At 38.4% G+C, this 12,666-nt stretch overlaps 1 protein-coding gene across 1 annotated transcript in view; it reads right to left on the bottom strand.

The window, feature by feature from the left end:
• Positions 1 to 12,666, bottom strand: part of ABCC8 (ATP binding cassette subfamily C member 8) — an 82,217-nt gene that overhangs the window by 39,724 nt on the left and 29,827 nt on the right. Inside the window, exons 11-16 of the mRNA XM_017811508.1 lie at positions 8,606 to 8,646; positions 8,154 to 8,299; positions 3,631 to 3,736; positions 3,299 to 3,409; positions 1,253 to 1,328; positions 1,058 to 1,163 (exon numbers count right to left, since the gene is read on the bottom strand). Coding sequence (XP_017666997.1) covers positions 1,058 to 1,163; positions 1,253 to 1,328; positions 3,299 to 3,409; positions 3,631 to 3,736; positions 8,154 to 8,299; positions 8,606 to 8,646 — 586 coding nt within the window. The remainder of the gene's footprint in view (positions 1 to 1,057; positions 1,164 to 1,252; positions 1,329 to 3,298; positions 3,410 to 3,630; positions 3,737 to 8,153; positions 8,300 to 8,605; positions 8,647 to 12,666) is intronic.

The raw sequence follows: 12,666 nt of genomic DNA, 5'->3' as shown, positions 1-12,666 counted from the left end.
GATATAAATAGTATCTCTCTACAAATGCTGAAGGAACTTGAGAGAACTATTTCACAGAATCAGTGCAGAACCCACCGGGTAACATGACCCTCTATCCATTAGAGTGCGTGGATTTGACTTACAGTTGCATTGTTGTTCCTTCGTTCCCAATCAGCTGGAAACAAAAGTAATTGTTTCTCTAAGTTCTTCAGCAATTTCTTGAGCTTTGCCTACAAATAATCATATCCCAAAGGGCAAAGTGCAGTCTGTATGGCTAGGAAGTCTAGTACTGTAAAATAAACAGGCCAAAAAATGTTCACACACATTGATCAAACTGTGTACTACAGATGGCAGCAGTTTACCGGAAACCACGTACAGGAGTTGCAATACATCACACCATCTGTCACGTAGCTTGACGGTCAAGAGACCAAGTCCCAACAGAAAAGCTGCTGGAGTTCAGTACCATTTTTCTCCTTCCCTTCATGGCTAGTACAAAAGTCAGACACAAAGCAGAATTTATAACTGGCTATCAGAATACAGGTGCTGTGTCCCCTTGGGAAAGGAGGGAAGGACATGACTGACTCCCTCTTGTCAGATCAGGCAGGATGCTGGGGGAGGACTCTGAGGTCACTGCCACTTAAAAGAGACTCACATGAAGCACATATCTAAGCCAGGGACTATTCCTAGCGAGCCAGTACCTCTTTATAGCTCCATGCAAAGACACAAGCTCAGGCCTGAAAGTACAAATGGCATTCTGTAGCAGCACAACTCTTCAAGCTAAATAATCCTGATTCCAAGTTAGTTTCAATTTCACTCAAGTTATGCTGCTGGAGTGCAGAATGCCCAAGTATGGTTATCCCTTCTTATTAATGGAATAGACAGTTTGTTTTACCCTGGCAGGGGATTCTTTCTGATGTGTTCCCCTACCACTCAGAGTAAGGTTTTTATCTTGACTGTGTATCTAGAAAATCTCTGACTCCACAGTTTCCCAGGATAGATTTCAGGCTTTTTCTGCATTACTACTCAACTCAAAATGAATTTTTAAATTAAATTAGAACTTTAAGTTAAATGGCACTACCTGCTCCAGGATATGTTGCCAGAGATCTTCTGCATCTCACCAAGTATGGCCAGCAAGAGCGATGACTTACCACAGCCCACCTGCCCTACAATCATTGTTAGCTGACCTGTGAGAGAGGAAAGTAGATATAAGATTCTGATTTAACAAATGCCTGTGGAAAACATCTTATTCTGTATATCTGATGTAATTTTGTACCTTGAGGGATTCGGATGTCAATGTTGGACAATGCTGGAGGACCTTCAGGTGTCCAAGTGAAAAATCCATTTGTGACCTATACCAAGATGGAGAGAAATAAGGAACAGAAATCCTGTTCACTTCTTTTTTCAGCATCAGAGACACTTCTGTATTCATTACATTGAGCCTAGGAACAGAGTGAGACTTTGCTCAATACAGGAAATGTCTTCAAGTAACTGATTTTGTAAAGGCCTGTATTCTGCTGGGCAACAACCTCTGAAGTCAAACAAGCACAACTATTAGAAAATTACTGAGACTTCATAAAGGGAAAACAAAAGGTTGCTGTTTAGGGTTTCTCTTGTTTCGTTATTTGTAAGGTAGGTACATATAATAAGTGAAATGATATGCAATTAAATTGCATACATGGTCACAGTCTGCTCTCTGCAGAGCCCTGAATGTCACTCTAGACACAGTGAAGCATATACAGCAATTACACAGTCCAAATTCCAAGCAGATTCGCAGAACTTTCCACCATCCATAGATGTTGCTGCCTACTACAGTATTTTCCTTTGAATTTCTGATATGATTCTCAGATAACTTACTCTTTGCTAGACACAGAAATCTTAATTAAAAAAACTAAAAACAGGAAACAAAGCCTGTTCAGACTTTAAATGGAGATTTCCATGGATACTGTGAAAAACAGGAAAGAGGAGACAATTATAAAAGGTCTGGATTTATACAGGGCCCTCTCCTCTCACTTTTTCAGAGCCACTGAAGCTTCCAAAGCCTTTCAGCTCTACAAGGTACAATAAATTTTGATCTAAGAAGAGTGAAAGGGGACAAATCTATCACACCCTTGAGAAAAACTGATATTCTTATCTTGGGAAACTACTTGAAAAAATGAGCAAAGCAAATGTGGTGTTCCTCCCTCTAGATTCCCAAAGGCAGCCAGAGGATCCTCTCTCAAAAAATGCTCCTTCCTGGGCAACGAGCTGCAGACAGACAGTACCTGCACAAGTGCCCTGACCCAGGGGCCACTGGTGACAATGATGTCAGCAGATGGAGCCAAAGATTATCGCTGGTCCTGGCTTTTGGTTCAAGCCTTATAAATCCTGTCCTTAGAGAGGTTACTGCACTGGCCTCTCCTTTGTGACAAACTCCTCTGTTGCCACTCCAGGATGTCTTTTGATCCAACACCGCCCCCCAAAACCCTCTCTCTCAAATATTTTTCTTTTCTTCCTGGAAATCTATTCAAGATGAATCTGCCACCAAATCAGCATGTATAAAAAACCCCTAAAAGCACTACCAGTTGTCCTACTTAGTCCCATGAAACTGAATTATTCATTCTTTTTTGCTGGAAATGCAAATGTAACAGCAGACTTCCACAATAAACAGCATCATCACCATAACAACCATCAGGATTTTTATTACTTCTGGTCATTTCCACAGCAAATCAAGAGCACCAGTCTTCAAAGTGGCACAAGTAATTTTAATTTTCTCGTCAGAGAAGTTAGGTCTTTGAAAGTTAGTTTTTAACTTTATCTGGAAAGGCTACTAGGAAATGCAAAAGAGGAAGGGCAGATCCATTACAAGATTATTTTAGGAAGGTCCAGAACAAATTATTTTCTATTTTCTTCATACCATTATTGTGTACAGACACTGGAAATGAAAGAAGGAGTCTAGCATACTTAAAAGGCTGGGCCAAATGATCTTCTGAGGTTCCTTTTACTTGGCTGTTCTACATTCTAGTAGATTTTAGTTAATTTAGTTAATAGATTCTAATTAATTTTTGTCATGATAACAGGACTAATGACTTAGACACTTCAAATAGAAAATTGCCGAGTGGAATCTAGAGGAATAATTGCAGCTAATCACAACATAGAGGTCAGTAGTTAATTCTTGAAAAGAAATACAGAGACAAGAAAGGTGGAGGTTAATCTCTGACAAGTGCACAAGTGTCTGACAGTTCACATCAAATGCTGGTTCTTGAATTGAAACTGCCATCAGAATACAAAAGTGACTATTAATGAGCTAATATAAGTGTTATTAGAGTGACCTTCATATCACCTTTACACAAAAATCATCTGCTTCTGTGATATTAATGGGTCTTCTCATGTGAGAGCTGTAATTGTTCCAGTCCTCCCTGGCAGGCCTCTTGCGGTTAACAACTTTGAGTGGCTGTGCAAAATCAGAAAGACAGAAATCAGCAGTAATTGGTGGCAGTATCAGCAAAATGTCCTAAACACAAGCAAACACAGTGTGGATGATACAGTTCAGGTTATTAAAAGAGAGGTTTTGCAACTGCAAGAAAAAATTAGTAGGAAATGGAAAAGTAAAAAATTTATTCTGGGTACAAACTACTCCAGCCGCTTCACGTGCAGTGGAACAGCTTCACTCACCACTGCCTGGTACTTGCTCTGATTATCTGCACTTCTTAGCTCTGAAGATTTATCATGCTCTTCTCCAATTTCTTCACTGGACAGGAACTCACTCAGTTTCTGCACACTGGAAGGGGAAAAATCACATGTCAATGTTGAAAGGAAAATTTTTGTTCACTGCAATGTTTATTATAGACCATCCCTTCTGGCACTTCAATTGCTGTCTGCTGCATAGTTTGTTTTTGTTTTGTTACAGGTGTATGAAAATGTGCAATGGGAAGTTGCCAAGGAAATTTTCAAACCCTGCCCTGTTGTCTATTAACAAGGATGATATTTTAACAGTTTGTGCAGATGCTTCTCAAGTCTTGTCTCTTCTGACACCACCAGAGGCACTACAAAAAGGTTCTTTTAGACATCTGGTGGGACACGGACCAGCACAACAGTGGCTTGTTTCAAAGCCACATGCTGAAGTGGAATCAGTGTCATTTATTTTACTCAAGTGTGGCATCATCAGTTCTACTGAACAGCCTTATGAACACTAAGTCTGATGAAATTTGTACACTGTGAGCTAAATTCAACCAGCTATGATGAAATATGAAGTGCACAAGGTAACGTGATAAAGGAATACACCTTAATAGAACAGTGTTCAACAGATGAGATATAAAAGGAATCCTGACAACCAGCAACAAAGAAGAAGGCATAAAATCTTCACTAGCTGCTTAAGATTTAATTAGTTAAGAGATAATGTGCCTTTATTAAGACATTTAACAGAAGAGGGCATCAATTTTATCTCTGCACCTGACTTTATAAAATGTACGTCTAATCTACTCACAGGGACAGCAAATGAAATTTGTGAAAGAATTAGCTTGAATCACAAACTCAACATCAACAACATCAAAGGAACTCAATTAGCTGGAAATAAGTTAAATATCAGTCTTGAAAAGCGTAAAGTGCCAGAAGGCCTTAGGTTCCTAAAAATAAATTTATGGGCAAGGACTGAAAAAATTGGTTTCAATATTAAGCCTTAGGCTAACTGGGGAGAAAGAGGTTAACAATGCCACTGTAGCATAGTGGTACGTGGCTATCTGCTAGGAAGCCAATATTACAAAATAAAAATACACACCTCCCCCATTTATTTTGCATTCCACTGACAGGGTTTTCTTCTTCAGAAGGAGAATTAGTTTCTTCTAAGTAGCTCATGAAATCCCCCCTGGTGCCAAAATGGTGTCAGACAATGGTTTTACAACACTACCTAAGGCAGACTCACTGCACAGTTAGCACTCGTCCTGCAAGCAGAGATCAAAGTCACCTGGGGACTGCCTAGGAGAGAACTGGTTCTACAGTTTTTCTGTCAACCTGCCTAATTGCTAATGGCAGCTGAAGACTAAGAGCTATACAGTGGAGTGAATTTAGCTAGAGGGGGTACTACAATCTTAGCATCAAAAAGGGGGAGAATAACTATTTGGGACGGGCTAAGAGGAGCAATAATTAATTCAGGCTCATTTTTGGATCAAAATTCCTTGATGGGAAAGTCTATTATCTCAAAGGAAGAGATTAGAAACTCCACCACTAGAGATATTTATAGCAATTTGCACAAAAGTCTGGAAAACAGGGCTAGGAATCTTACCATTTTTGTCCAGCGAACCAGATGTTTAAAAGAACATTTTAAATGTCTGTAAATGGACTGACTGATGGTTTAGATGCTGCCTATATGGAGTTGATATGCAGCTGCACCTATATGCTCTATACAAAAATTACACTGATATTTGAATAATTGCTCTGAAGGTAGAAAGAGCAGATAGAGAAGTCCTCTGTGTATCTGCTCCAGGGTCCAGAGGGGTAGGAAGAGAAGACATACTTGGACCATGCATAATCAAACAAGGCTGTGTCTGTATTAAGCCATTCAAGTGTGTCAAGGTGGCTGTACCCTAAGTGCCAATCCCTCTGCTCAATGCATAATTCTGGAATCACTGTTCCCGTGGCAAGTACTGAAGAAACATAGTATAGCTGTGAGAAAATCCTTCGTTAGAGGCAACAGCTCATATTTCAGGATGCCACACTGTTCTTCAAGGATAAAAAAAATCATGTTCTCTGCAGAGCTCTTGCTGACAGCGCAATTTCATTAGCACTCCAATATCTCCACGGGGAGATTATTTTTAAGCCATGGAACAGACGTATTGATTAAAACATGGTTATTTGCACAGCTGACTGAAAAGGTGGTTTGATATTAAATCCAGGCAAATACATAATGCCACTCTTGCTGCTTAACCTTTGCTGACAGAAAATTTACACTGTACGCTTTGTCCCTGAAGACCTCACATTTAAGAAATACATTAATTGGCTGCTCAGTTTTAATTTTCAGTGGCAGAAACGTTCTACATATTAAAAACCAAACAAACAAATCCCCCCACTTTTCAAAGATATACCAGAACTTCTCACCTCCCTAAAGACTGTCAACTGTTCCTCCTCTTAGAGGCAGACACCCAAGCCCCATAACTTGGAAAGGTTTTGGGAGTCCTACATGGAATAGAAGCTTTAAGTCTGTGTTGCTATTGGAATTCATCACACAGAGGTTCTTATAATGTCAATGACAATCCAGAAGGATGTTTTGCACTTGGGCAAATGTGTAATGATTAAAGATACTGACTGATGAGGTTATTGTTTGATATTATTGTCCCTGATAGCATCTGGCATCAGAGGCTGTAGCCAATATTAAAAGAGCAGGGTTTTTGAAGTGCCTGAGATACAAAGCCAGTAACACCCTCTTACTATCCTTTATATGCTGGTTTCACTGCTGGATCATCTTCTGCGTCTCTTGATCCCTTTCTGTCGCTACAGGAGAAGCTGTTTTCCACACTTGCTAAAACCACTTAGAATATCTTAGCCTAAGTAAAGCTGAAATACAACTTTGCCAAGTTAGGTCACCTTTTCCTGATCTTACTGACCAGTTATTTATTAGCAGGAATTAGCAGGACACAGTTATAGCAAGCAAGTATTAGTCGTGCTCAATTGGTGCAAACTTGACTGTCTGCTTTTCCACATTTACCAAACAAGTTAAGCAAGCACATCTTTGCATGGGTTGAAAATATCTGGCACATGCTTCCAAAGTATTGCTCTGAAGGATGAGGCACTCTATCCAGAGTAGCACCAGCAGCACTATGGAGCAATGCACTCTGGGACACCACCTGGGTGACTGTCACGCAAACAGCCAGGAAAACAAGAATCAAGGCATCTTTGCTAGAGTTTGATTCCTGTCTGGATTACAAATGCAGGGCAGCAGCCTGCTAACAACAAGGTATCTACAGAATAACTCATAATGAACTCCCAGGGAGCAACAACTAATACTTAGTTAATACTAATTGCTTTGGAGTTGTTCCTGCAGCATTGACAGACACAATTAATTTACAAAGAAATCCTTAGACAAGCCAAGATAAACACCCATTACCAATGTGGACCCCCAAATACTTTGCTGGATATAATCTTTGCAGGACAATTTGTCATGACTCTACAGACTACCACAGTGGCTCAAAGCATTTCCTTCCAGCCACTGATGCTCTCAGATTTCACACTCCTTAGGAGAGAGGACACAGATGGGACTTTGCAGTGTCAGGGAATTTTGGAACAGCAAGGGCAATCTCAGCCTCTTGCTGAAGTCCCCTTTCCACCCTCAAAGTAGCACAAAGGCAATTATGCAAGGTCTGGTGTCCAGCATCTGTCCCGTGGTTTAAACAAGCTCTTCAGACATTTAAACAAGCTCTTCAGACATAAGGAGGTCCTAATAAAGCAAGAAGCCCCAACTTGCCTCCCCTATGAGTCAGGTAGAGGTACAATGCACAGGAAAAAGCATTATGAGGTTTTTACAGTAATCTGTTGATACTTAAGTTAAAACTCCCAGTGAAACAGCAGTTCTATGGCTGTTCTACTGGTTGTCGTTTCAGTTTTTAAACGCTCAAATTAACAATTTGTAAGAAAGTAAAAATTCATCAAGTCTGGAGTAGACGTTTAATCATTAACTTGGTCTCACACTTAATAGTGATTTTTAGGGTTTTTTTTTATTTGCTTATTTGTTTCATCTAACTCACCACCAATGGGCAGTCTCTCAGGCAGAGGGGTGGAGGCTTAGCACAACCCAAAAGACACACACTGAAACATGTGCTTCTGTGATTACCTTTTACCTTTCTATGCACTTGATGGATGGAAAATGTTTGGGTGATTTACAGAACTAAATCTTCAGTAAATTTTCACTTCCTTTCTTGTTACCACACATCTGTTACATCCAGTATCAACACAGCTCAACCCATTCTACACAACGAAGCACCAGCTGTGCACCACAAAATATTGGTTGTGACAATTGTGTCAGCACAGAACTTGGCCCACATGCTACAGCCAAGGAAATCAAGCAAGGTAAAAAGTTGGGAAGCAGTTTACAAGAGCAGATAAATAATCATCAGGCTATTTCTAAACTTGAAACTGTAAAAGAGCAAGAGACACATTTTCAAAAATTAGAAAGGTGCTAGCAAAGATATTGATTTTACATTTCTCACCTTACTAATGCTTTGACAGTGGATCTAACCACACTGGAGAGCAGGAACAATGGAGACACCAGAATATGAAACAGGGAGATGGAGGCAAATGCCACCGATGGGAAGAAGTCAGCCTTTCTTGTCAGATGAGCATGGACAACAAATGTCTACAAAGAGAGAGACATCATCGTCAGTGCTTTGCCATAAAGAAGGAAACAAAGACTTCACATTGCCTAAGCATTTCATTTACAGAATCTTAATTTATACTCTACTCTCTTAACATTTTGGGGGAGTGCTGCATATTCCAGGCTGCTTCTGGTCTGAGATGACAAGTGGGCATTTTCCATTCTCTCCAAGAGGAAACACAAATGTGTAGCAGGTTTGCATCCTGTTTTCCTTCTTCCTCATTTCCACATCACTTATACTTGAAAATGCAGTTGTAATTAACATTACTTAGAAAAGTCCATACTTACTATAAGTACAGCTGCAATTGGTATTGCTGCATTCATAAAGACTGTGAAGGAAAACATGTAGGAACATTTAGAAACAATTTCCATTCAGACATGCTAAATGCTAAAATACTACTAGCACTGGTTTACAATGTCATTTTGTATGCTCAAGATAAGAAAAATGCACAAGTATCTACCACATGAGTACATTGTTTTAAAATGCCTACAGTTTATTTTTCTTCATGTCACCAGAGTTGTGGCCCCCTCAGGTTTTGGGATGTAATTCAAAGGATAAGGAAAGATTGGCAACTCTGCACTGTATTGTTGATTTAACTTGGAAGATTTACTTACAATTACTCCTGCCTTGTCAGGCTTGGATACTTTATATTAAAATGTGAACAATGAACCAGTTTCCTCCCTGACCTTGAACAGTGTCTGTCTTCGTGCCCTGGACTCCCTCCTATAGCAACCCATATATTATTCATGCAGCATTCAGAGGTTATTAAACAGATGCATGGGGAGAAGTAAGCAAATACCATTTCTATATAGGGCCCTCTCTTAGATCAGGCAGGAATATGGGTTAAGAGTGCAGTAATAACCACCCATCCTCTGGGAGCTCAAATCAGAACTGGAGCTATGATCTTACCCCACATGTCTGTCCCCTCTTTCACAACCTGAGGATATTATTTAGTCATCATATTATAAGTTTTGACCTTTGCTCACCTGTATTTCATGTAAGTAAACCATAGAGAGAAAGAGTATAGAATTTATGATTAAAATGGAATTCAAAGATCAGTACAGATGTAACAGAAAAGAAAAAAGCTAGCCACTTGTTTTGTGTTTAAACTGTGCCTGTCTTTCCTATCGATGTTTAAACAGTAAAAGCTCTTCCCAATTACTTCACCTGAAGTGAAGTGTCATCATTAGACCCACAAATACCGTTTAGCCATCCTTTGCTGGGCATAAGCCCCTGAAGGACTTTATATACCGTCAGATGTTTCTTTCACCTACATTTAGATTATATTTAATAAATCCTGTAACATACTTATAAACTCTGTACTCATGCTTATACAAAATAGCTTTAATTTATAGCTATTTTATACTTTATAGCTTTATTTTATAGCTTTATTATAACTATTTGTAGTTATTTCATGTAGCTCTAATTCTTTGAGAGAGGGGAGTATTTGAAAATATAGGTATGCTGGTGTGTGTAATTCCAAAATAAAAGCTTAGCCTTTGAAAAACTAATATGTATTAAATCTTAGAAATTAATAGTTTACACCTCACCCTAGGGAAAAAAAATCCTGTATTTTTCTGAGGAAAACGCTCTTTCTGTGTTGGAATACAAAGCAGCTTCAGGTCAGACTCTCATTTCTCCTGATGATGCTACTTCCTGCCCAGTTTTCACACTTTGTATCAGCTTGAGGTGGTTACAGTACAGAAATTTTGAAACAGGGAAATTTGCTGCTTGCAACTATGTCCTTCTGAATTACATCAAATCCTTGCCTTTGAGCCTGCTGAAGTACATGAGCTGGCTTTTAGTAATGAATCTGATGAGAGAATCCAGCAAAGCTTCTGCCTACAGTACAAGATGGTACCTGTCAAATATGAAGCTGGATGGATTAAATATTCTGTAGGGTTGGCAAAGCATGCTGCATTTAAGGCATCTAAGGTACTTGGTGGCTCTCAAGAAGTTGATCTGAATTTTGCTATTATGTGAGATCACATCCAAGGACTTCACTTCAAACTTCTTCTTTCAAGCGAACAAATAAGAGCCACTGGAATTTGGGGGTTGTTTTCCTTTTTTTTTTTTTTTTTCCAGTTATGCTAGTGTTCAGACTAATAAAATATTTTCTAAAATGAATTTATTTTGCAGCAAAGACTTTTTATTTAATTAGATCCATTCAAAAGTACTTTGTTACTGGAAAAAGGCAGACTGAAAACTGGGAAAAATGTTCAGCTGGTCCTGAATATTTTAGGGTAGTAACTAGTGTTATTTTCCTGTGAAAAAGTCTGGAGTTATTTTGTTTCTTACAAATGAAGGAAAAAAAAACATAGAAGTAGGAAAACCACTCCTTTCTTTCTCTTTTTTTCCCTGAATAGTCTGTATTAAATCCTGTAACGCTGCAACACAGCGTTGACTGTGGTGGGTGTCTTTCGTTAAAACATAAGAAGAGCTAATTTCTATTATAGCTTTTTTAGCACACATGAACAATTCCATACACATACAACCTGGATCCAGGCACAGGGGTGAGGCACATGAGATCCAATTTCCATGCAGTCGTGAAATGGAACTTTCTTTTGGTTTAGCCAACATCGCCCTGAAACTTTTAGGTATATTTTCTGTAATCCACTGTAAATCTATTCCTTATGAATAAAATAACTCCAACCATATTCTTTCATTCCTGTTAATAACTAAGTGTACTTAGAAAAGAATTCCAGAGTCTATTCAAAACTGTATGTTGAAAAAGTATATATAAAAATCTCTACTGTGCTTTCTTAGTGTTCTACCAACTTGCCTTCCTCTTGATCACAAAAATATAAAATCTTGGTCCTCTTCTGCCTTTTATTTTTTTTTTCCTTAACATATGTCCATACAATATTAGCTAACATGTTTTGGGCTGATTACGCCTGTCATTCTAATTATGGTAAGAAAAAAGGGAAGGTTCTCCTGTATTTCTGTCCCCTTTTTAGTCTGCTAAACTGCAAGTTTCTAAAGATCAGTGTAATTTCTGCAAAAGTCAGAGGGTGTAAGGAACTCCTAGGCTGAAACAATAAGAACCCTTTATAAACCAAAATTATGTGCACCATCAACATAAAGCTGCACGGCTTTACCCCAAGCTGAGAAGTTATCTTCTGTGTCTTGCAAATACATAAATATCACACATAATACAAAACAAAAATACAATTGAAAACTCACAACATTTAAAGAAGCATCAGTAAATATTTATAATTGTTTTGAATAATACATGTTCTTATTTATGTAATTATTTCTTTACAGAATAGTCAGTACTCTTGGGATGAATATACCTTTTCCTAGTGTTACAAACAATACTGTGAGGATTTAAAATCTAATAAGCCTCCACAGCTCCTTCAGTCCCACAGCTGAACCCATGGCCCTGACTATAAATAGATTTTAATGCCACATGAAGCACTGCAGACAAAGGGAACCCATCTCTGTTGATCTGGGTGCAAGATTGAGTTTCCAGTCTCACAAACTTCAGATAAAATCTGTTTTATGTCAAAACAGAAACCCCTTTCCAAGACCAGAGAGCTTAGGATCCCCAGAGAGAAATTCTGATCTCAGAAGTCAATGAATACCTCAACTTAACGTCAGTTAAATTCAGTGGGATCAGGATCTTTCCCTTAGAGTGCATTACCTACGTGATCATTTGTCAGTGAATAAAGTCAGCTGTCTGTGTCTTAGGTGAAAGAAATCAAATAATACTAACCAGACTGCAAATTATTTTTCTAAGGACTAGTCTTCCTTATTATTCTAGAAGGTATTTGTACAGGTACCTTGTAGCATTTGAAAATTTCTTGCTAAAATTTTCCATTTCATTAATATCTCACAGATTATATGAACAGCATTCTTCAGTGTGACTTTAATAATTATTTCTAAAGTATTACAGTAGAAATTATATAGATGTTGCATATAATATCCTCAAATAGAGAGTTCAATATGCCATAGGTCTTTTTAAAAGCATAATGAAATCTTAAAACAGCTGAAAAATAACAAGAGAAAAGAATCTGCGTACAGAATGGTGAAATTGCCAGGATGCTCATATTTTTTCTTTCCAGGATATAGAAATGGTTTTAAGAATCACTTATTTTAATAAGAAATCCAAATTTTGAGTAAGAAAGTGTAAGTACCATCTGTTGGAGCCTCAGTGCAAAGACAATACCTGTCACAAATTACGATTTGCATGCTCTGTATTGTTCAAAATGCAGGAAAAAAAAAAGAGACAAATGTCAACAAAGGCTTCCTCCTGAATATTGTATTACAGAGGAGAATACTGCTTGTTGAAGGTAGTCTGTGAAACAGTCCCTTGATAGCTTTTCTCCAGAAAAAGTCAATGCTATGA

This window comes from Lepidothrix coronata, unplaced genomic scaffold (genome assembly GCF_001604755.1).
Source record: "Lepidothrix coronata isolate B3197 unplaced genomic scaffold, Lepidothrix_coronata-1.0 Scaffold1, whole genome shotgun sequence".
Taxonomy (NCBI): Eukaryota; Metazoa; Chordata; class Aves; order Passeriformes; family Pipridae; genus Lepidothrix; species Lepidothrix coronata.
Note: the sequence above shows the minus strand (reverse complement) of the source record. Positions and strands in the feature narration are given on the sequence as shown.